General features: G+C 42.0%; 1 protein-coding gene across 2 annotated transcripts in view; it reads left to right on the top strand.

Moving 5' to 3' along the window:
• Window positions 1-593: 593 nt before the first annotated feature.
• ANTXRL (ANTXR like) overlaps window positions 594-25422 on the top strand; it is a 58809-nt gene continuing 33980 nt past the window's right edge. The window contains exons 1-10 of one of the 2 annotated variants that reach the window (XM_027648252.1): window positions 594-1194; window positions 12602-12673; window positions 12808-12879; window positions 14965-15046; window positions 15149-15182; window positions 17138-17217; window positions 17346-17414; window positions 17614-17694; window positions 17796-17856; window positions 24447-24545. In XM_027648252.1, the coding sequence (XP_027504053.1) occupies window positions 1034-1194; window positions 12602-12673; window positions 12808-12879; window positions 14965-15046; window positions 15149-15182; window positions 17138-17217; window positions 17346-17414; window positions 17614-17694; window positions 17796-17856; window positions 24447-24545 (811 nt within the window). In that variant the 5' untranslated portion in view covers window positions 594-1033. Of the gene's footprint in view, window positions 1195-10700; window positions 10752-12601; window positions 12674-12807; window positions 12880-14964; window positions 15047-15148; window positions 15183-17137; window positions 17218-17345; window positions 17415-17613; window positions 17695-17795; window positions 17857-24446; window positions 24546-25422 lie in introns of those variants that run through there. The other variant, XM_027648253.1, reaches the window with a different exon arrangement.

Here is a 25422-nt window from a genome sequence, read left to right as displayed (position 1 = left end):
TTATGCTACTGTGCAAAGCCTCCATTAAGAGATTGCGTTTCATCGTTGCTCATCGCCTGCAGGATGTGTGCAGACTCCAGGGCGAGCGGACCAAGTTTTCCACGGAAGAGAAACAATATGCTGTGGCACGAGAGGGCTGTGAAAACCTGCCCCTTACCCCCGCCCCCAGGCAATAACCTTTTTAATTGCGCTCATCTGCAACTAGATTTTTCACAACTGCCCCCTCGCGCCATCCCCCCACCTCCGGTTTGTCACAGGTTTTTGCAATGACGCCCGTCTCCTACAGCAACTTCTTTCCGCCTCGGCCACTGCCCCCCTCAGCCCTGGCCACTTCAAAGCTCCTTCCCCTCCCGAGTCTGGGAGAGACAGGCTTAGCGGGACGCGCAGCGATGCCCCGGAATGTGGCTGGGCTGCCCCTGTCTCTGCCTGGGCTCCCCTCCCGCCACCGGCGGAGTCTCCTGCTACGTTCCCCGCTGTCCTGCCCCGAGGGCAGTGCGAGAGGGAAGGAGGGAGGAACGCCCGAGCTGTGCCCCGGGGACGATGGAGAGGCGCCGGGGTAGCGATCCCTAAGCTCGGTCCCTCGCTCGCAGCAGCTTTTCCCACCTCAGTATCCCGGAACAGGAAAGTCCCAGTTCAGCTTGCCCCCATAAGATCCTGTCTCCCTCCTCCCGCTCCCCTCCCTCTGCCCCTTCCTGCCTCTAGCCCTTGCGGGAGGAACCTCTTCTCTCCTTATGGGACGGGGCTGACTGCTCGGGGCAGCTGCCGAGGCGGCGGGTTATGGGGTCTGGGCTCCGGGAATCATCTGCCTGGGCTCTGCCCCCAGTCCTGAGCCAGCGGTCCGGTGTCCGGCGGGCAGGGCTGCCTTGAGCTCTCAGGGTTGAGCTGAGATTCTGAAGTTAGTGATTTTTTTGTTTATTTGATTGTTTTGATTTTTTTTCTCTGCCCTCGGTGCTTCCGAAGTGCCTGTAAGATTTGCAGAGAGCGAGGGGGAGAGAGAGACTGGGGGAGGAGGAGGAATTAAGGAAGGGAAAAGATGGCGAGTTGCTGGAGGAGCGTGGAGAAAGCGGCATTTTTGTGCTGCTTCTTGCTGGCAATGGGGAGCCTAATCTCCTGCGCCCGCCTGGAGGAGGAGGAAGAGCAAGAAGAGCAGCGCTCCTGTCACGGTGCCTTTGATCTCTACTTCGTCCTGGATAAGTAAGTGACAGTCGCATTTAAAAACGTTTATTCACCCTTGAGTGACTCCTTGCAGCGGCAGGGACGTTGTTTCCCCCGTTTCCCCGCGTGGCTTTCCCTGATGCCAAACATGATGTGTGGGCTGGTTGAGTATTTTTGCTTCCCAAAACTTGCACGTTTTCAAGAGGAGCATTTAGGGTAGCATTGTGCTTTATCCTGGGTTAGTTTCACATGCAAACCTGGGAGATCATGTCGCTTTAAGGTCGTAGTGCTTGGTATGTGGGCTTTGAGCATTGCATTTGAGGGGATGTTGGTCAGTGCCCCCAGAACTCCTGGGGGTTTGTGTCAAGACTCGGGGTATGTGCTGAGATGTCACCTGTGGGACTTAGTGGTGCCAGGGCTGTGCAGACCTACCTAAAGTTAAGACCAGACTGCTTGTATGTAGTGGTTGCTTTTTTAATGACTCGCTTATAATAACAAGGTTTTATAAAACTTATTTTTGCTGAACTTCTTTGGAGTTGTCTAAACTTGTGTTTGAGTAACATCTATTAAAATAGCTTGTCAAATACTTTTCTTTAATACTATGTCAGCTGAATTCAGGTATGGCCAGGAGGTATGATTAAGCTCACAGGCATAGGCGTGTTACAGCAAGCACTAGCAAGGCGAGTGGTAAACTGGTGCACCCACAAGGCATGAATTTCTGTTTCCCCTGGTGTATTGCTGGCTTGACAAGGGTTTAACTCAAAGAGTAAATTGTTAGTCTCCCACATATACTCAGTGTGATGGCTGTGTTATCTAATACATCCCGGATCATCTGTATGACATGGTATTACGAAAGACGGAAGACTTTTCTTCATGGTTCTTGCCCACAAGCCAGGTATGAGCTCTTCACTGTGCTGTTTCCCAGCTGGGAGAGCTATTCAGTCCATAAGGCCTTCTGCACAGCCTGCAGGAGGCAAAAAGCCACCACCACTCAGGATGTACATTCCTGTATTCAAAAGGAAAAAAGTAAGCATCAGTAAGTAGTGATTCTGATTTTAGAGCAAAAGAAACTGAAGATTAAAGGCCTTCTGTCTTTCTAGAAGATGCACTAATACACCATGTGGTCATTGTTTTGTTTTCCTTTCGCTAAGAACTTGTCCCTGAAGTAACTTATGTGTCTAGAAAGAGCTCTGTGGAGGGCTATTGTTAGTTCTCAAATTTATTGCTGCTAGGCTTTCTAGGAGTGACTGATACTGTTGTTATGCCCAGTTCCTGTGTTGAATTCCCTGTAACAACGACTGTTGGTGATTGCAATATGGGTTCTCTGTCTTCTATAGTGCGATTTCCTTGTTTACAATGACATTGAGTACTCCCAGCAATCTCCACACTGTGCTTCTATGCTACTTTTCATCTGTAGATCAGAAAGCACTTTATTGGCTGTTATTACTCATGTTGTATTTGGGGAAATAAAGGCAGAGAAGAGAGCAATTTGCTCAGAGTTACTGGTCTGTCAAGCAATAGGAAGTTGATCATGTAAGCAAGTTTCTCTCCAGTACTATATACCTGAAATAATGTGTTTTCTTTTAGCAAGCTACAGTTCTTTTATTTTGTTTCAGATGCTATCCTCTCACTACAGTGGTCCGCTGGAAACTGGACCTGATTATGGTTGAAGTAAAAAGTCATGTGCTTGGGTTCCAGTGGGAAAATTCTCCTTGGCTTCAGCTGCAAACTGAGTCTTTATGAGTTGTAAGAGTTACATCAAAGAGTTCCTCTTTGGTAAAAAGCTGTAATGAGTTATTTAGGCTCCTGAGTGGTTTTAGAATCTATCCCTGCTTCTACCAAGTCTGTGACAATGTGGTGGCAAAACTGCTTTTGGTCTCAATGAGATTGCATTACAATCCATATGGGTACTATTAGAGTACTGGATCTTGGGAGCCATAGGTCCCGTGGTGGCTGAGGGTGTATTTAGTCCCAGCTGTACTCTGTGAGATCTGGCACAACACAAGGAGCTTTATGGAGGCACACAGAGACTAAGTGAATAGACTTTGCGTCTTGGGACAGTTCATGAGGAAGGATGTTGGTAACTCTTTAGTGTTGAGAAGGGTCAGGGTATTCCATAGGGATAAGGCAGGAAGCCAGTCAGAAGCAGCTGGTAAATCTGTAAATGCAGTGGACACCTTATTTTATAATTGGATCCATGGTGATACATATCTGCTAAGAATTCTGGCTCTGATTTCTAATGGGAGAAACCCCCCAAAAACCCAGCCATATACACCACAGTATCCTCATTTGGCTTGGGTATTGCCTCCCTTTGTTGGTGCCTTGCCAGTCTGAAGTTAGATGCATTCAGTCTTAATTAGCTGTCTAACAGTGGGACTGAAGTAGTGGCTCTGTGAAAACTCCAGGCTTTAATCCTGTGACCCTGTAGTGAGCTCTCTTGCTGAATGACAGGCCCTGTCTCTAAAGTCAGCCTGAGTGAACCAAAATGACTTTAAGTCTGCTTGGCTTTGCTTCCCTGTAGAAAGATGTAATCACACATCAGTAGGAGGCAATTTGAAAGAAGTCAACCAACCTTTCTCCTTATACAGTGTGTGTTATTGCAATGTCTATACTGGGGCGTGATTTTTGCTTTTTATTCTGCCAGGCAAAGTCTATGGGGATTTAATCCTGCGGGCAACAACCATCAGATGGAAAAGATCATCTTCTGGTGAAGTTATTGGTATAATATATATGCTGCCAATTAGAAGAAGAAACTCACTGTTTTCTTACAATTCTTCCTCTGCCTGAAGTTGGTTGCAGTCCTTTATGTTAACTCCATAGGATAGGCAAGATCAGAGCAGTGGCACTAAGCCTTAGATGCCCAAGAAGCTGGCATGGTGAAAGGGAAAAGCAGCATGTGTGGGAGGGAGACCAGCCATCACCCTCCTTAGGATTGACTGTGCCAGAGCCACATTAAGATTGCCTCAAGGAGCAGATCTCTTGAAGCTAGGAGAAGTGGACATTCACTGGCTGCAGAGGCGGCTGCCTAGAGTCTGCAATCTTTTGCTGTTTGTGTGTCACTCTTTATGAGTTATGCAGGCTTGAGCTTCTTTGGAGGTGTAGTGGAAGACTTTAAATTATCATACCGAAGCAGCAAAAAGTTTTCTGTTTGCAGCTAAGTCACTTTCTCTTCATGAGGTAAGGCAATGTACCTTTCAGTTGGCATACCCATCTCTCCTATGGCGTGTAGTAAGATCGAGTCACCTGTGATAGCAAAGATCTCGGTTTTACCTTTAAACAATCGTAACTCTTAAACCCAACATAATGGATCGTTGAGTAGTTCTCACTTGCTGAGGTTGCTTCATTTGCTTAGGTTGTCCAGATGCACAAGGAACTTGTTTCAGTCCCATTCCAAACTGTGGAGGACAGATCCTGTTAGAGATTTGATTGCTTGACCATCAGGTCTTGTAGTGACGTACTTGAATATATAAATAACTCCTTTCATCTTGCCTTGCTGTTAACATCCAGCTGTTGTTTGTAATCATATTTAATTGCACTTGCAGAGCAGAAAGGATGACTAGCCTCTTGTGTTTCCTTATTATATCAGTGCCTAGTAGGATCATCATAATTGTTTATTAGTGCAACAAATAGAAACTCTTTTAAAGTAAGGACTTATAACTACCATAAATATCTGCCTCTGGTGATGCTTGACATGACAGATCTGAGCTGCAGAGCTGTATATGTTTTATATTTACCAAGTATGGAGAGATTTCCTGATTATTTTTGACTGTGAAATAGACAAGTATTTTCTTATTTTTTCTGCTGGGATACTTGCTAAAAGTTGTTTGGATTTTGAGGAAAAATGATCTGCATAGCCTTGGGAAATTTTTTCCTTTTTCCACAGCCCAGATGATGGCAGTGGAAATGTGGCAGTGGGTAAGGCCTTGGCTGGTTTTGTTTCGTTATAACTGATTTTTGGGTAGTCTGGCCTAACTACCCTTTCTCCACTCCTCATCTTCCCCCTGAGCTTCTGGGTAGTATTTCTTTGAGGCTCTCTTGTCTTTTTGGGCCTATTGCCTTTGTTTTACTTTGTCTCCTGTGCTCCAAGAGCATCTCTGTCAACAGCAACTTTGGTAAAGACATCAGTATGATGTGCCCAGCCTCTCACTTGTAATCCATTTTGCAGCTGCCTCTCTTTAAACTTGGTAAGCCCCGCTCCAGCAGTGAATGGTCACTGGTAGGGAGCTGGTGGGGAAGAACACAACCTCTGATCAGATGTGAATTAGGTACCCTGTCCAACCTCCTTCCTGATTTTGTGGTTTGGGTCTGTGTCCCTTTCCTCAATTTGCCCTTGAAAAGGCAGTTTTGTGGGGATGGGAAGTGTCAGGAGGGAAACAGGTTGATACTTCCTAATTTGCTTCAGGCAAACCAAAAAGCTTTCAGAGTAAAAGGCATTTCAGGAGCTGCTTTTCAATATCAGCTTTTATAATTATAAATGTATGGGAAGAGGAAGAGTGGCTAACAACACTGTTGTGGTTGGAAGTCAGATTGCTGGCAAAAATAGGTGTCTGAACACATCACCTAACTTAATTACGTTTGAAAGTTTTGTATTGACTGACTTAAACCAGTGCTGAACTACCTTTTCTCTAAGCAAGAATACCTACCTACTGCAGCCAGGCTTCAGTTCATTGTAAGATGTAGAACCTGATGCAGGTCAGCTGAGAGGAGCTGCTGTCTGAACAGAAGCATCACCTTTGTTTCTTAGATAACATTGATTTCTATTTAGAAGTGGTTGTGACTATCTCTCTTCCTCCTTTGCTGCCTGAATTCCCCCTTTACAATTTGACCACATCATCTACATGATACCTCTCATAATCTCCAACTGCCTGTAAGCAATATGTTTTTATTGTTTTCAAAACATAATCTGTTGGTATTTTGCCTTTGCATCTTTCTTTGTTGTGGTTTTATTGCAGCCAATGCTGTGATTTGCCTACACCCAGGTATATTGCTCGGAATGTTTCAAAGCAAATTTTTATTCTGTTTCAGACATACCTATGTTATTTGAAACAGGTTTTATTTGTTTGTATTTTGTCTGATATTATTCTGCCAGCTTTGACTTTTGTCAGGGAAAAAAATATTCAGGAAAATCTATTATCCTTCCTTCTGCTCCAAGAAAAAAATTCTTTATAAAATACAAGGTGAAGCTAATGGGTAATGGTTATTTGACGTAAAACATGTACAGTTAACAGGAAGAAAAAGCCATGGCAGCTTGTCATTTGCAGTCTATTTATGCATGTAACTAAATCTGATTTATTTGGGGCTTGAGCCAAGGAAATAAACCGTAAGATTCCCACTGACCTGGGATTTTTGTTTGTGTGTGTTCAGTGATTGAGAATTTCATTATTTTAGTCTGGGTTTGCAGGCCAAATGCTGATGCAAATTGTGAGTTTGTATGAGGTGTAGTAGGACTGAACCTTTTGATCTCAAATGCAGAGATGAATTGACTTCTGTGAGGTATTCACAGCTTGGGAGTTGTATATCCCTGCTCCTGGCTATCATTTGTAAGAATGTTGCAGCATGACTGGGATTGTGTGCCCTGCTTTGTTCCCCGTGTTTTGCTGAAAAGTACCAGGATGCTAAGAGTGGGTCTTCCTGCCCTGATGCTGCTTAGAGCATCTCTGGACCTTCACAGAGAGATATGAAGTGGTTGGATGCAGTGGGAGCATGGCTTCTGAATTTCACTTTGTGCCCTTTTGTTGGCTAGGAACTTAGCAAGAGGTATAATGTATCATCAGGTGGACAGAATTTGTGAACCAGATGGATGACTGTAGGATTAAAGGGCAATGTTTTGAGGCATGATTTCATAGAAATCTCTAATGTTGCTGCAGACTTTATCAGTAGTTTTATAGGAGAAAAGCTAGGTATGAAATTAGTGAGTTTGGTCATGAAACCTTTTGGATCCAAGTACTTTGGATCCTGTGCTCAGATGCTGGCCTAGGATTAAAATCCATTTTCCAGTCACCTCTCTGCATCTTCCCTCCCCACTCCAGCCCTTGTTTTGTCCATTAATGTTACAAGTACTCTGAAGCAAGGACTGTCTCAGAATGGCTGTCTCTGCCAGTGTTTCTAATTGCCTCTGGAGCAGATAATAGAAACTAGTCTTTCCTTGCCTGGATGAATCACCCAGTCAAGGTCCCTTCCATGCTTGCAAGAAACATTGCTTGGGAAAGGAGGATTCTTGTCACTTTGAATGCTCTGCTGGCTCAGAAGGGAGCAGAGGGGTGGATGAGCAATTGAGCATGCGTGTCTGAAACCACAACAAACTAAATGCCCCAGGGTTTGCTTTTATTGCAGAGCCATTATTAGCCATGTGCAAGAATTTTGTTGTCTACAATGTGGTTGTGACCACAAAGAGCCCTCGAAATAACAGTGTTGCATTTCTGAGCAATGTGCCATGTACAGTGCCACCATTAGCTCAAGAAAGTAGGGATTTACTGAGACCTACAAACTCAACAGGAGGTATACTCCCCTGACACTGTACTCAGACTAAACCCATCAGTAATAATGTTTCTTTTTCTTGCTTCAGGATCTGCAGAATTGCTGCCTTGAGCTAAATCTGTAATGGAGGCAAATGTGCACGTGGTGTGTGTGTATGTGTGGAATAGGACAAGGGACAGTGCTGTGCTCTCAAGGGATTTCACTTTGTCACTTTGAGCAGGGATGAAAGGCTTTGGGTCCTGTTGCCTTCTCTCTGTGTATGGTAATAAAAATATTTACTGTTTGGGTAGGGCTGGAGTTTTAACTTTTACTGCAAAGCTGCATGAGTGCTGTATATTGCACTGGGTTGATCTGTATGTACTCCTGACAGTGAATTTAGTGGTAACTGTGCATCACATACTCTAGGACAGACAGAACTGGCCCTCCTGGTTTTTGCTTGATGAAGTGACTGAGCTGAGAGCAGCATCCCATATGCCAGGGTTGTGCTGCTTCATTTCTCTGGGCTCCAGCTTCCTCTGCCTCTGGGAGCCTGTTAGGAAAGAAGAGAATGTTTCCAATCCATCTTGCTCTTTGTTGTCTGAACAAACAGCAGTGAAATACTTCAGGTTGGGTAGGCACAACTCTTAACATGCTCACTGTTTTTATACTGACACAGAACTCTGCTAAACTAGAAGGAATCTCTCCAAAGTCAGTAGGAGCAGAATCAAGCCTTGGAATCACATCACTTCCTTCCACCCCCAGAAATACTCGCTGACCTCCTCTTTTCCCCTCCCATCAAGTGGTAGCAATGTGAAATTAAGGAAAACAGCAGCAGCAGGAGCTGCGGCAGCAGCTGCTCCTCTGAGCCCAGTCCTGATGAGGCTGGGAGGACATTCTTTCCTGTGTTGTGGTTTGCTGACTTTTCTCTTTGTCTCGTGTAATGGGAACAAAGCTTGTGGAGAAGGGAGCATGCTCAAGACAAATGACTCCTGTGATTTTTTTCTTAACTTCACTTGGGCCGAATTCTGGTCCCAATTGCATAGGTATAAAACAGGGCTTCTCTGGTCCCACTCTGGGTTCACCCCAGAGGAACAGGCAGCAGAAGCAGGCCCTGACATGCTTTCTGGGGCATTCTGGCTGCCCACAGCAGCTCTGTATTGCTTTGCCCTTTCCTTCACCATGAGAATTATGCAACGTCCGAGACCTGAAGCCTCACCATCCTGCATGACTCCAAAAGGCATACAACCTGCTTGTCACCCATTTGTCACCATCTGCAGAGGTCTTTGGCTTGTGGTACTCGATACTTTGCAGAAAATGTTAGGCTCACTGGGCTTCCTCAGTGGGGAGAGCACAGGGAGGAAGGCCAGGGCTCAGCTGAGTGGTGACGGCCTTCGATTGATGTGAGGAGCTGAACCAGGTAGCCGATGGCTGAAAGCAGGAAACCCACGAGGCCTGTAAGATAGTTATAGCTGTAACACAGGCTTTCTTTATTTTGCAGACAGCCACAGTGCTGTCTTGGTGGACCTACTGGTACAGAACTCCACAACAGGATATGTAGGATTCCCTGGCTGTGTCACTTCCCCATGGCTTCTCCCAGTTGCTGATGGGGGGGTGTGAGTGTGTGTCCCACCCCAGTGTTTTTTCTGCACAGTGCTGATCTTTTCCATGCTTCGTTTATTCTTTTCTCATTATTCTGAAGTCTTCACAGTTCCTCAGGAATCTTACAGGAGAGTATCATTTGGTGGCCAAACAGGCCAGACAAGGAATCTGTTTATTTACTGATGGTACATTGGGAATCACATGCCAACTCTATCTGAGGCTCCTGTTAGAACAGGTACACCGATTAAGAGGAGTTTGTTCTTACTTACTGTAAAGTTTGAAGGGAAACAAGAAAAGCACCAAAATGGCTGTAAAAATTATGCTGTGTGAATGTCCAAGAGTAACCTGTATTGCAGAGCATCACTGAAAGACCCTGTTCTTTCTCTGGGCTTGGTAACTGTGGAGTTAAATATAAGTACGTCTTTCAAGCATTGGTCGTGGTCAGAAAGGAGCTTAGAGTATGTTTGGAGCTTCCCACATGCCATAGGAAACCAGGGCAAAAGCCTCTGAGTCTGATTCAGCCATGAAGGGCAGCAAGTTAGTTTATGCTGACAGCAACAGTGACTCTGCAGTATGAAAAATAAGATCCCAAAGGCAGTGAAATGGGTCAGGATTTTCAGTAGTGTTGGGCATTTCTGTTTGTCAGTGTTAGGGGCTCATATTTGACAGCATTTGGCAACTTACTGTATAATTTAGCAAACATTTTGTTGTTAAAGTTTTTTTTTAATCTGCCATTAAAACTGCTGTTGCTGGTAGTATGGGGTCAGGCCTCTGGGGCAACATATGAAACTATCAGGACAAACCCAAGAAGCCTCCAAAACATGTATATATGAAATGACAAATAAAAGTACATTACAAACAGGGATATTTAGAGGTGAGCTTTGGTGGGAGGGAGGGGAATTCAGGTTCTTCTATAAGCCAGGCCACTCCCACTGGTGTTAATAATGGGTTAGACATGACTGGCATTTGTGTTATTTGGGCACCATTTGCAGTGGGAGATGACACACCTGGGCTTGAAGGAGTGCGATGGGGAAAGTGATTAAGTGCTGACCACTTCACTGGTACTCTCTCCATGGGATTTAAAAACATTTATATTTTCTTGCTAGTATTTTTATTTGGCTTTGACATTTCCCCATTGATAGGTGGGACACTTTGATACTTCCCAGCTGATAAGCAAGATGCGAGTACAGCATTCTTCTTAGGGAGAAGGGTGTTTCATTATAGTCAAAGTACGTGGAAGTGCATAGTATTAAGGTTATCTGTGCATTTTCAGTTTAAAAGTCTTCATGTTTTTCCCCTATTACTGACTTACGATCTTCTTGAATTTTCAGTGTCTAGGCTGTTTTACCAAGATATTCTTTGCCTGACGAGTAGATTAAAAAAAGAGAAGGGAGGGGAAAAAAAAGGATTCTGACAGTCCCAAGAAGATACTGAAAATGGTTTGTTGCTATTCTAAAGAAAATTCACTGCTACTTTCTTTTCTGGATTGCATCAGTGCCTCTGCAGCTGGCAGTAGAAATTTGATACCTTGTCCAAAATAGGTCAGTCTTTTCCAAGTGAGAAACTATGGATATTCTGTGTAGGGAATTGACTTCATTGAAAATTTCAGGAATTGAATTTAAGTCAGATGGCAAGCTCAGAATGAAATTGAGAGTGTCGGCTCCAGGGGGGGAAGAATACAAAAAAATTGGGAGCCGTAAATGCATCTTGGAGAGATTCAAGGAAAATCTCTCTGACTTCATGTTTAGAGATTTAGCCTGGGACTTTCAGAAAAATCCTGGAGAACTATAGGTGTTGAACTGTCTTGGATCTCTTTTGGAAAAGCAGTCTTTAAACTATATACCTTGCATGAGTTATGGGTTATTGTTTTAATGATGAGGAAAGGGTTAATTTGTTAATAGTACCAGCACCTTTTATTGGTGTTGTTCAAAATACACTGACATGTTGTTGTGTAGCACATATAAATGAGAGACTGTAGAGGATCCAGACCCTTGGTTTGAGCAGTCCCTGGTGTTCTGTCGCCCTGTCTGAGTGCCTGGCAATTTCTTCATTCTCTGATAACCAGTTTGTTCTGTGAATGAATCACCAGTTCTCCAGAAGAGCAGCATAAAAGCACAGGGTTACACAAGACAGCTTATTCTAGCTTTTGTACTTCAAGAGACTCCTTTGGTCCTTGTCCCTTTATCTTTGCTCTTCTCCACTCTACTGGCACTGCTGCAGGGAAGGCAGTGCCATAGTACATTGCACATGTGGGCTTCTGTGTGCTGCTCTGTACCTGACATACCGAGGGCAGGAGTGACTGGCACAGGGTCACTTGGAAAGCCCATAGCAGAGCTGAGAATTGTAATATGAAATTGTTTTCTCATGTTTACACAGAAAAATGCCTAGCAGCAGTTAAGAGGACTCCTACTGCTTTATAGTAGTTAAATTTCAGAACTTTGTTAGTTCTGCATCTAAGCCCCTGTGATTGTTTCATTTATCGTTCTACCTAAGACACCTGAGAGATGAGTTTGGCAAGCAAGGAAAGCAAATGGGTCATTCTTTCATAAATGTCACAATCCTAGGGAGGGCTTTTAAAACCATTGACTTTTCATGCTTTGTTGCCTTTTTAATGTCTTGAAAGTGTATGGTATAGAACAACACAGTAGAAATTGCCTATAATTTACTGTAGAGTTGCTGTGTGCAAGGCTCTGTTTGCGGTCTGAGTCCCATCAGACTGTGGGGGTCCCTGATAAGACTTGGCAAAAAAAAAAAAGCCAGGGAGTGCCAGTAATACAGTTGTATATAATGGGAATGGCAGCATGAATAACTCCTCTGCATGTAACTAAGTTACCCAAGTTTTCACAAGAAATCTACAATGGAGCCAGGGATTGACTGTCCAGAACACTAGTCCAGCAAATTAGCCAAGAGTACTGCCTTTCCTTTCTGAATTATTTCAGAAGCTTTCTCTTTTGAAACAAACAGTAATTCATGGAAACATTCTCCCACGCATTCTGGGAGAATAGAAGATCAGTCAAGACTCTGTGGCTTCAAGGGCAGAGCTGTGCTTCAGGGAAGTAAATAACCTGCTAGCAGATGATTTAATGAAGTTAAATAAAATTAATTAAACTAAAAGAAGATATTTATATTTTATGCTATAAAAGGAATAAAAGCAGATGGAAGGGTTACTGAACTTTTTTTGGTATTGTATGGTAAACTGTTTCAGGCCTATTTTACTTGTCTTTGAGTCAGTCAATTTTGTCTTCATGGTTCCTGTTACAGCTTGCAACACAACTATATATAATTTATGTCCCTACCTACCTTTGGAGTAGGTCAGGTTTAAAACTCAAAGTGGAACAAGGAATTTAATTGCAAAGAAAGATTAATATAATGAATTATGTTTTGTATGCAGATCTGGAAGTGTCAGAAATCACTGGACTGAGATTTACTCTTTTGTGGAAAGCCTAGCAGAGAAGTTCATAAGGTAAAGTTTTCTTAAGGTGATATTTTAATTTCCTATATTTATACAACTTATTTTTTTGTTCAGTGCTTCTTAGCAAATGAAAATTTGCTGAAGTATTGTGTGTGACATGGCTCTGGCTTGTTCTTCTGTTTCAGTCCAATGTTGCGGATGTCTTTCATTGTGTTTTCTTCACGAGGCACTACAATCATGAAACTAACAGAGAACAGGCAAGTACTCCCCACAGCTTTCATCCAGAAGTACCCTCCATCCCTCCTCTCAAACAGTGAGTCTCCCCAGAATTTGGAGGTCTGTCTTGATCCTTGGTGTGGCAGCAACTGAAATCCTCTCCCCCATTCCCAGCTGGAGGAGGGCTTAGAAAGCCTTTAGGGTCTCCCATTACAATTTTCTTTTCAGCTTTATAAGAGAAAGGCAGCACTAGGCTGTCTGTTCTTTACTGCAGTATTTCAGGGAGAAACTGCATTTCCAGTTGAGGATCCAGGTACATCCTTGCTATCCTCAACTACCCAAACAAGGTCTGTTTTTGTGGAAGAGATCTCAGAGCATGAACTGATGAGCGAAAGATTGTATGAAAATCCCCCAGTGCCCTTGCAAGAGACTCAGACCCTGAACTTTACACCAGCAGGTGGTCATACTCAGTGCTGGAGCACTCCCTTACCAGGCTATCACACCCCTCTCCTGGGCTGCCTGCAGACAGCACCCATGCCAGAGGTGGTTTGCAAAGCCAAATGACAGACTTTGTAAGAAAAGTCTGAAGCTGGAGCAAAATTCTTGTTGCAACCTTCACAAATTATCTTTTTTAAACAAACAAAAACCCACAAACAAAACTCAAAACCACCACCTGCCAAAAACGTCCCAATCCAACCCCCCTCTCAAAAAGAAAAACAATTTAATTTGCCTTACACATACAAATCCCTGTTGGGGGTGTTTCTTTCATTTCAGCCTAAAGTCCTCACTTTTGCTGCTGCTGCTGTGTGTGTGAGAAGATCTCAATAGTACAGGGTACCCTGTAAATAATGGGGACTCTGCTGCAGTCTTGAAAGAACAACCACTTCCTCTGCTTTGTACTCTTGGTCCTTATCCAAAGCCAGAAACCCTGCAGGGGTCTTGCATTTCTACTGGCTCCCCTGAGTTTTTGCTCAGGTCTCCATCATGTACCATGGTGACAGAGCTCAAACTTGCTTACTTTTCCCAGATGGATTTACTCTTTGCAAGGTGGAAAGTAGACAGGAACCCTGTGGCAATATGTTGAACATGGTATTAGTGTGTTCCTTCTCCTAAACTCTTGTTCTCTCTATGTGGGCCTTTTCAGCTCATTTTGTACTTCAAAAGGGTAAAAATGTGCTTTTTGCCCTAAGGACATCCCCAGTCCCAGCTCCTGATTTTTACCTTCATCCCACATAGACTCCTGTATTCTCTGTAATTGTGGCTGTGTCATGTAAAATACCCAGTTGCAAAATGGAGTTTAGATAGATTCTCACTATTCTTTTAAATAAAGGATTCCCCATGGCATCCTAAGGTGATTTTTGAACTACCTACATCTTTATCTGTTGAATATTTTTGCCTTATATGTGTTCCATAAATATGATGAAAACTTTGCCAAGGATCAGGGTCTTTTAGTGATCTGTGATAATTAAATTATTAATTTCACTGAGGTTATTCTAGGTATTTGTGGTGTATGAAGCTATGCAACAGGGGTCATGGTATCCAAGGGCCTCAGGTTCCAGGGAGAGAAAGCTGTGCCCCAGGAAAGTTGATCAGTGCCTGGTTGAGGATAGGGCATTCTCATCGTTCCCATTGTCTTCTTTCATCTTTTGGCCTCTGTATTTATATTCAACTGTCCTCGTGACTGATTGGATATGGAGTTTTAATTTTTCCCATTTTCATGACAGGGTCATAAGCTTTAAATTCTCTTTTGGTCTGCAGTTTGTCGAAGTTTAATATCTGGCATTTTCCTTAATTCAATTCTTTCCCGGCTGACAGTATACCAGAATGAGGGAGCAGGGACAGAATTGCATCCGTAAAATATGTTACCCTAACACTGTACTATGTATGTGATTTTGTGCCCCTATGAGTGCTTGGCTGAGAAACTGGATTTTGGAAAAAAGCTCGATTTAACCACTGTTTTGGCTAATGGTATTGTACTCTGTGCAGTGTATTGGCAGGGCGCATAATCTAGCTGTGGTACAGGAATATCTCAACAAAAGAAAAGAGGAACTTTTAATAAAATGTTCTCCTGGGTTTTTTTTTTTGTTTGTTTGTTTGTTTGCATTTGTTTTTTTTTCAATCCAAAGGGAAGCCATAAGACGAGGGCTCAACATTCTTCGGGATGAAGTGCCTGGAGGAGACACGTTCATGCATGAAGGATTTAAAAGGGTACGCATCACAGTACCTACTTTCTTTGTTTTATGCATATAAACTTTGCTTACTTGATGCTGGTATACTTAAGGGCTAACAATTTTCTGCACTTCCTTGCAGGCAAATGAGCAAATTTACCACGAAACCTATGGAGGTACGTGTTGTATATTGTTCATATTATATATCTGCATTGAAAAGCCAGGGGTTATAATTCTTTTTATGACCTGCAGTAAACCCGCTGAAAGAAGTATTGGAGAAGGAATTGGTGTTATGCAATACTACATTCCATTTTGACTACAATCCTACTTTTAAATGCATGATTCATGGTTTATTAAGACCAGAGAAGACCAGTATGATCCCAGATCTGACCATTGCAGAATGCAGACCAAACCATTTACAGCTACCCATACTGCACGCAGGAGACAGGAATACCCAGGTTTTCCTGTGCCCTTCTGTCCTGATGCCTTCAACCCTGTCTCCTTTGTGTTCTCAAGTCCTCATTCTCATTATTGTAGGTATGAATACAATTAGCTGAAGTTTTTACATCAGTGTGAATGATTTGGATTCAGATTCCAAGTTGCTAAAATGTACATTTTCACTAAATTTTGAGAGAAAAGTGTATTTGTGGGGTTTGTCTGGGCCAAAAGAAGGCCTAATTAGTTAACAAGTCTTGCCTGGTTCATACCCTTGTGTGAGGTTGTTCTTGTGAGCTGATGGTCTTTTTGGAAGATGGATAAACAGGCCAGTGCCTTTTTATTAAAATAGGCTATGAGAGTAGAGTCTACAGCAGCAGCTCTGCACAGCATTGCAGGCACTTCTGCCAGTAAAATCAGGAGTCCTGAAGTGTCCAGCTGAAAACAATTTTACCTCATTACACCATATAGCTAAGAACTAATCAAGTATTCTGTAGATTTATTAGGGAGGAAAATGGAGTAGATGAGATCTGGATTCATAAACTAAATTATCAGGGAAGAAACAAGTGTAAAGAAGAAAACTAAATAAGATCTCCATTTTTTCAGCCTTTTTAAAGCATACTGGGCAGAAAAAAAAAGAGGAATATGGAAATCCAAGCTGTTTTTTTTCCTCCCAAGTTGCAGGTCGTTTTTTTAAGATTTATGTCTGTGTCTGACATGACATGGGAAGGACTGCGTGGCATAAGAAACCTGTCAGAACTAATCAGTCTTTAATTTCAGACAATATGGGGGAAGACACTTGAAATTGTAACAGATTATTCTGAAAAAATAACAAACACTTCCCTGAAAGTAACATGTGTGTATGATATTTACTTGGCTTAAGAACTATGGACTCAGAATGTTTGGTTGAAGGATAGTTTGCATGTTAATTTGGTTTAATTTTGTGAACTTGTTGCATTTTAGGCAGTGTTGTATTCTATACTATGTTACATATATACATATCTGCAGCCTATGCAACCTTTTCACTTAAGTTTATATGGGATACGAAGTGTCGCCTTGCAAGACATGAATTTTTTTCCCTGATCTTAAGGTTTTCACATGCTCTGAATTCCTGTGAATTTTACTGGAAGTTCTTGTTGCTTGAGAAGTGTAGGACTGATACACTCCCCACTCCCACAACCTCACAGAAGCACACTTCATACCATGTTCAGTGGGGTTGCTCTTTGAAAGTCTGCTGGAGAGGAAGGTAAAATGGCAGGAAAGCTCCTTTTGCAGAGGTATCTCTTACTACAATCTCTGGACAAGGTCTATCTACAAACAAGTTTGTCAAAAGAAGAGAGGAAACCTCTCCTTCTCTGCAGATCCATTTTGTCAGTTCTCCATGTGAAAGGTGCTAATCTCAATAGGTGCTGTATTTTATGCAGAACAGAAAAGTCCATGTGTGGACCTTGTTAGAGCAGCACTGCCCCTTCAGTGATGCTTGTGATGTGAAGGTGCACTGGTTTTTGGCTTATTGCATGCTTTGCATCTGGCCTTCAGCTGGTATATCACCAAGTCCATGCAAATTAGACTGAGAGTCTGGCCTTATGGTTTTGTATTTATTTTTCAGCAAAAAGGATTGCCTCACTTCAAACTTGTTTTTCATTGCTGAGTCTTGTGTCATATGTATGCAATCTGTTAACTGTCCTCCATGTAGGAGTTCGGACTGCTAGTGTGATTATTGCTCTGACGGATGGAGAATTGCAAGATGCTCAGTTTTATTATGCAGAACAAGAAGTAAGTCACCTTCATGTTTATCCAAACTAGTTTATGTCAAACCTGTAGACATTTACTGCTGGCTCCACTGATTATACGGCTTTACACTTAATGGCAATTTTTTTTTTTTTTTTTTTTTTTTTTTTTAGGCCAACAGAGCCAGAAGCTTTGGAGCTATTGTTTATTGTGTTGGAGTGAAAGATTTCAATGAAACTCAGGTAACTTTACTTTCTTCTTGTTTTGTTTTTCTGTTATACTATTGTACAAGTAACAGCATCAGATGAATGCATTTATTTAATTACTTGAGGCATAAATCATTTCATGTCACTATGATGTCTTCTAGCAAGTATGAAAGGGCCCGGTTTTGTTCACTGTAATTTTGTTTTCCTCATGATTTATGATTGTCTTTCTTTGCAGCTGTCAACGATTGCTGACAGCATCGATCATGTTTTTCCAGTAAAGGGAGGCTTTTATGCCCTAAGAGGAACAATTGATTCAGTAAGTTTGATATTCTGAAACCCAGAAAAGGGCGTCCTTTCCTGCATTAATAAAGCATAGATAAAATGGTTACCAAAAATGCCATTTTCTAAATCTTTCAGATTCTCAAGAAGTCTTGCATTGAGATCCTAGCAGCTGAGCCATCCAGTGTTTGTGCAGGAGGTAAGTGTCCACAACAACAGTGTGATAAGTGACACTACTGAAGAAGTGTCAGTAACTACCTAGCTGCCATGTTAAGTACACATAGTATTGGAGCTGAAGCCCGTGGATGTGTTGGAGCATCCTCTTGGGCCATGGCTAAAGCCCTGCATGTTCCTTCTCAGCTTCAGAAAAACATCGTGCCAATAAACACGTAGCTGCTGTGGCTGAGTAGCAGCTCGGAGGGTTGACAGAGGTAGGACTTTGGGAATTGGGGATATCACTTTTTAAAAAAATCTGAAAGAGACACAAAAGTGATGTAAAGCCAGACTGACAGAGGTGTTTTGTGGTCTAAAGGCGACATCTCACAAATTTCTGGAAAGACTATGTTCCTAGGACCTCCTAGGACTTGTCAGCAGTTAGAACAAGATTTTGCAAAACATTCATAGAAATTTCAGGTTTATTGAACCAAATATAATTTGCTGCATAGGCCAAGATAGCTCTTGTGTTTTCTAAAATGCTAATGTTTTATTTATTTGAAAGAACCATTAGTCTGTATGGTAAACATGAGGGACACCCAGAGGAACTGTTGATAATTTCATGCCTTTCATGTCTAGTATATTTAACTTGGGTTTGTTCTGGTTTATGTTAGCCATTCTCTTGCTGTATTTTTGTCTGCTTAAAAGACTATTGCAGCAGAGTAAGAGTGACACCATAAGTTTGCTGGAAGGTACAGTTTACAGCATGGTTATTTAGCTCTAGTGTTACTGTCCTGTGTTCATTTCCTTGTACACTGTAAAAAGGAGAACATAAAAATAAAATATCAGTTATGCATGAAAGCTGACCTTGAAAACAGATAAAAAAATATGAAACTCAGGAAAAATTTGATAAATATCACAGAGAAATTGTTCGCTCTTCATTTCCACATGTTGATCACAATATGATCCTGCCCTGAATATTTCAATTCAACATGAAACATCCTTGCATCTTTTGAATTTTTCCTAAGTATATAATTGTGGACTAGAAGTTTGTGGTAAAATCTTATTTGTGGAAAATTTAAAGGAATGATTATACCTTTAAAAATCTTGTGGAGTTGATAAAAAAAACCAACCAGTTTAAAAGCTTTGGCATTTAAAGCTTTTTTTTTTAATTATTATTTCATAGTGATAAATTCCTTCCTATTTTTGCTTGCCTACTGTATATCTGGAAATTTTTTTTGTGCAACAGCTCAGGGCAAGCTGTCCTGCTCAATAAAAATTCATTTAGCTACATGGTGTTCCAATACAAGGGATTTCAGTAGTATTCTTGCAATTGTTTGGAATATTGGAAAGTTGAACTTGAAACTATTTTTTCAAATGGAAAATTGAAAATATTTTTCTGGAATATTTGAGAAAATAAATTTTCAAGAAAATACTTTCTTTTGAAAATTGAATATATTTCAGCAAACCCAGTAAAATTTCTTTTGTTTCCGAAGGATAATGAGTTCAAACCACTTCAGTTTTTGCTAAGCTTACTAGGTGACTAGTTTATCACAAATGTGATTAAGAATACACAAGTACATTTTAAAAGTAGTTTGTCCTTAAAAAAAGAAAAATAATATCGCCTTACTTGCCTCTGTAGAAGTTTTTCCTTGTCTTTGTGGCTTTCAAATAAGACCAGTATAAATTCAGCAGTTTCAGTGTGTTGCTGCTGATTCAGCAAGGTACTGCACTTGTTTCACTTAAATTCTGAGGTTTGTTCTGTCCCTGGTGACAAAGCAAGGGCTGGCACGTGATGAAGCACAGTGCTCAGTCACCAGGGCGGGAAGAATCGGATCTCACATGCTTGAAGGTTTGTCTGAAGCAGCAGAGAACTTGAAAAAAGGAGGAAACCAAAGCTGCAGCTCCAAATGGTGTACGCTGTTTATATAATATTGTATTTAAATGGGTTTTGGCACTAAGAATTAGGCCTGTAATTGTATTTATTATGAGTCTAGTCCTGCAAACCATAGCTGAAATATTTACATTTGTGCTTAGCTTTATTATCCTTTATTATCCCACTTACTTCCAATGTAGCTGGAGGTTCATGTGCATAGCTGTGTGCACTACTGTCTCTTGGAAGGAATCTCCTGGGATTAAACAACTTTTTTCATGGTAGTGTGAATCCAGATCTTGAATCCAGTTCACTGGACAGTTATAGTTCTACTCTATATGTAATGTGATTTATTTTTATAATGTAATTCATTTGGCTTTGCTTCATAGACTTCAGTATTTTTTTATTAATGTTCGAACTTTTATGCATTTTAGATTTAGGTAATTTCTGATACAGTTTACTGATAATGTATACTTAAGATACATAGCTCCCGAATCATATATCAAAATATATATACACTTGCATTGGTGTATGTACACACTGGCTGAAAATTAGAACATAATATTTTCTAGAAATGCAACATTCCTCCCCCTTTTAAGTTAGACTCTTTTTTTGTTTGTTTTTTAAAAAAATAGATAATAGAAATTTGCATTTCAAAATGATGATTGAAAAATAGTAGATCTTTGGAAAGAGTGCAATATCACATTCTTCAGCAAAGACACTTGCCTGTTTACAGCCTTGAAATGTGTCTGTCCATGCTTTTTGTATGAAACTTATCAGAGTGAGGAGGTATAATTGGTTTAGCTTTTACTTAGTTAGCCTTGCTAATAATTTTTGCTGTCTGGCATGAGATCATGAGGGTTTTGTGTGGCTCAGTGGAAGCAAGTCATGATCAGGGCTTAAAGCAGGGCCTGACCCACTGCCTGTAGGTATTCTCATAATTACTATTGTGTTGGTGATTACTGGTGATCTTGGCTTCTTTTTTGACTTACTAGAGGTTTAGTAAAATGCTGATGGAGTAATTTCCATGTGGTGACAATTCCAGTTGGGACTCTGGCTCTCTGTGACGGAGGTATCTGGCAAGTCCGTTTACAAATTCATCTCATCATATTGTGACAGTTATCTGATGCTTAATGCTTTTTGACCCTGCAAATTCATTGTCCCCAATGTGGAGCAATGTAGTCGGGTCCTTCCTGTTCCCTCTGATTTAAAATGACCAAGACATGCAGCCTGTAAACAGGCTATCAGTGCAGAATCGGAGGTGCCTCATATCCTGTTTGACAGCATCATTGCTTTGATTATGCTCACGGTACACAGATGTGATTGAAAGGTTTTGTTGGATGTGGCATCCTACTGGCCACATCAACTACCAGGTGTGGATGCAAGCAGTCAGCTTCTCATCAGAGTCAGAGAAGCGGAGCCGACAGCGCAGCCAGCGCACACCAGCTTCAACCTACCATCTCGCTGCCAGCGCTGCCCGGTTATTTCAGTGCTGACCTTTTTCCCTTCGCTGTCTTGTCAAAAGCTGCAATCTACGATCTGACAGTAACTAAGGAAGAAAAGGACGCAGCCAGAGCCAGAGCACAAAATTAAATGGAATTAGCCATTTCAACAGACCATCATCCAGAACACATTAATGCTCCAGAGCAACCGAAGGGGCAGGCTTCTTAACAGCAACAACCCAATCCAGTACCAACTGTTTACATTTCCCTGCAAGTCTTGTCAGCTTATGTTGGTGGACAGGTTACTACCCAGTCACTGGCTCACAACTGACTGTGCAGAGTGGCAGTCACAGTGGAAAGAATGGCAGGAGAGGTAAACTGTCTTGACAAGACTAAACTTCTAGATTTAGCTTTTACCTTTGATGTCTTGTGTTGAAACTTTCTTACTTGCTGTATCTTTTTAAAGACACTGAAACAGCTACCAATTAAACCTTTGTGGTTGCTGCCTTTTTAGACCGTTAGTTCAGGAGACAAGAAAAATCCAAGTGCAATTTTGTTTTAGCAAGCTTCTTTTATAATATAAAATTGAAATGAGAAAAAAATTTATCATCTTAGCTGGGTGTGGAAGTTACTGTGGATTGGGCTGGCCACAAGCTAGTCTAGCAGTGTGTGGTGCCAGGCAGGTAGTTCTGGTGGGTGGGCAGAGACCCAGTTGCCTTCAGGGCTGGTCATGACTCTCAGCTCTGCTAACAAAAAAAAGGGATGCTCATCACAAACAACTCTCAGTATATCAGCTAGGTTAGATGTGGAACAGCTCAAGGCATGAATCTGACTAAGAGGAACTCAAGATTCTTACTGGAGTAAGAAGCAGATGAATCTGCCTTACAGTCCATTTTAGTTTGTTTAAAGAAGTGCCTTCCGCCCCCAGTGAGAACAAGGAGCTATAACCATTCCCATAAAAATGAGGCTAAATTCTGATGCTGGACTTGTGCATTTGGCTCTTGGTGTGCTCAGTGAGATCTCAAATTTTATCATCTTCAGCAAGGTGCCAAAGTATGTGTTTCATTTAAATATGCACTCCAGTAGATATTTTCTTTTTCTCCTCCCAAAATACCTTCTCAGATTCCCATGTTCCTTGCAGCCAGTGTCAGTTCAGAGGCCTGCTCTAAGGACAAGTTATGATGAAAACCAGAGCGTCCTTGATCATAACTTGCCAATGCCCTTGTCCAGTTCACCTGGAATTGCATTAGACCTCTATGCAGTGAGAATGACCATGAATGAGAGTGTTTTTGGCAAGAACAAGCTGTTTGCATGGAAAAATTAAAGCACTCCACATCTTTGTGCTAGCTTGCCTTGCAGTAGCTTGATAATGAAGAAAAGACAGATGGAACTGAATGTGTTTCAACTGCCTTTGGGCCTCATGTAATGTTATCCAATAACAATTCCTTCATCCAAATAATATGGCAGTGCACTGTATGAAATGGTAATTAAAAGCTGAATCACTAAAAACTATGCACCTATAAACATTGTTTTGCTCTCCTTTTTAGTATGTTGATCAAAGTATAAATGATAATGCATGTGGACTTGTTCATGGTCTTACTCACTACTAGTGCAGAACTATGTAGTATATTCTTGTTTTTGTATTTGAAGCTTGAAGATTAATAGGTCCTGTGTTGTGCTGGTATTCCCCTTGTGTTGGACTGGTCTCAAATGCTCTTCAGAGGCTGATGTAAGAGCCCTGTGAAGGATTCAGCTAAAGTAGGACATTTATGTGTGAAAATGCAGCTTCTGTGCTTTCCCTTGCTGCATTCTGGGGATGTCAGCTGGCTGCTTGGGCATAGCATCAAAGGGAGTTTCAATAATGCATTGAGGACAGAACAAATTTGTGAAGTGTCTCTCCACCTGCCTGCATTAAAGATGTTATCTCTGTGGTCAGTGTAGCATCCACGGTGTATTTTTGTGTCCTAGAAGGAAGTCTCCCTTGCCACTTCACTTCCTGGTGCATCTTGTGCATAGTTTGGCAACACATGCTCACCCCAAGAGGAAGGGGACTATGGCAGTAAAAGGGAGGGAAGAACAGCAAACAGTTTTGTTATTGTTAATGCTCTGAGGAGAAGTATTAACAATATAGGTTACTAAGGAATAACCTTAAAAACTTGCTGTGGAGAAGCTGAGAAAACAAAGCCAGGTTTCTTGATAATTTTCTTTCTCAAGTTATCCAGTACAGTTAGGAACAGGAAAGATATGGTGACACCAAGTGCTTTCATGATAGATATAAACTCGTTTGGTGCTACCACTACTTGTTGCTCTCCCTTACCTTCTCCTGTATGCTGCTTTTTCCAGCTGATGCTCAGCTAGGCAAGCAACTTTACTGGTGTCTCTGGCAACAAAGTTATTTTCCAGGAGTATGAGCAAGTCAGTGCACTGCAACATGATCAGTGGTGCCAACAGTGGAGGGCATGTGCAGTTGGGATTTCCCTTTTGACAGTACCCTTCCTATACTGGCTTTGTTCAAATGCAAAACTGCTCTGTCAGTAAAAAGACTATTGGAACATTAGACAAAAAAACCCAAAAACCCTGATGATGCTTCTTCCGCTTGAATGAACAAATCATAGTTGCTTATCACAGTAATGACAAATCACAGGTGCCTTCCCTATCAGGAATAAAGAAACAGAAGTTGTGGCAGGTCTCTTCTTGTGCCACTGGTGGTTTCAGCTGCTGGGACAAGGTTGTGGGGGAAGAGCACAAAGAAAATGATGGCACCTTAGGTATTCCCATGCAGAACAGATGCTGAGTGGGGCTGTGCGCGGACTCAATTATTGTAGGGGCAGGAGGACTAGATTTTTTCAGGGTTTGTACCAGATGCAAAGCTTTCTCTCTGGTTCACAGTGGATTTAAGAGGGAGTCCTGTCTGTCAGCATCTGCCTGAACAGAGCTGCTGCTTACAGCCAAGTGCCATCTACCATGAAGAGAGGAGGAAGGACTGGTACTTGTGTAAGGTGTCTGTTCCAAAAGCCACGGAGGAACCACGAGATAACATCAGTCAAGTCAGACTTAGTTTTACTGCGGCACCTTCAAGGCATTGTGGATCTGTGTTATGCTTGTGGAAACCAACTTAAGACAAAGAGAAGACTCTGTAAAGCACTAATGCCATGTAATGCTCTTGGCCATTGCTGCTGAACAGAGACAGTGTCAGAGTAAATGTTTTCTTTCAGGCATAGGGCAGAGAACAGTAATTGTCATGTTGTAATTCAGGTCATTCTGGACTGAAATGCTGTTATTTATTTTTCATAAATCTTCTTTCTATATTTTCACTTGCAGAATCCTTTCAAGTTGTGGTAAGAGGCAACGGCTTTTATCATGCAAGAAATATTGACCAAGTACTCTGCAGCTTCAAACTCAACGACAGCCTTACTATCAGTAAGTTTGCAGGCTGGTGTATTCTAGTGATACCTGTGGCTGGGTCACCTCATGGAACACAGGCCAACACTCATCCATGTTAAGGGGAGTCCTTGCAGCAGATATGAGGGGGAGTTGGGGCAGAGATCTACACTTAAAGGAAGCTTGAAATTCATTCTTATTCAATCTTGTGACCTGTGGGCATTGTGTTGAGTGCTTAAATGGGGCATGCTGCTGCACAGCATCATTGTAGTGATGCACGTGGGTGACGCATATGGCAGAGAAGAGTGGGTATCAGGTTTTAAGGTGGAGAATAAAAATTGCTTCCCATTCCAAGTGAAAAGAAGTAACATTATCTTGTACTCGTGGTGGTGTTTTCAGTTTTTATTCACCAGTTCAGGAGACAATTGCCATAATAAAACCAAGCCCTCCCAGGCCTGCTCTGTTCCTCTCTGACACCAGCTGCTGGTCCCACCACAGTGACTGTGTAACATGGAAATTCCCTGTCATTGCTACCCTGGACAGGGTCTTTTGTTTGCTGTCTCAGCAGCTAGGCAAAGGACTGAATGTCCAAAAAAGATTGAGTGTCCAGTTTCTCAGCAGTTCTCTGACTCCTGAGAAGCCCTGTATGTCTGGCAGGGTGAAGCATGGTGTGGGAAGGGGAAGCTCTGCTCCTTTTTTGTATATGCTACCCTTGTTGGCTGAGCACAGTAGAGGCTTTCACATCCTGTCGTGCCCAGACTGGTGCCTTCTCTAGCAGTGAATTCACTTACAAGAGGGAGCAAATGAATTGCTCCTTCATTTCCCATCCAAGTTGTCTATGTGGATGCTGCATTAAATCAGCTCTGGTGGTCTTGCTCTCATTCCACTTAGATGCCCTTTAACCAGGATTTGTTTC

The sequence above is a fragment of the Corapipo altera genome, unplaced genomic scaffold (genome assembly GCF_003945725.1).
Source record: "Corapipo altera isolate COAL_440 unplaced genomic scaffold, ASM394572v1 56, whole genome shotgun sequence".
Classification (NCBI taxonomy): Eukaryota; Metazoa; Chordata; class Aves; order Passeriformes; family Pipridae; genus Corapipo; species Corapipo altera.
The sequence above is the reverse complement of the archived record's forward strand: the minus strand, read 5'-3'. Positions and strand labels throughout refer to the sequence as shown.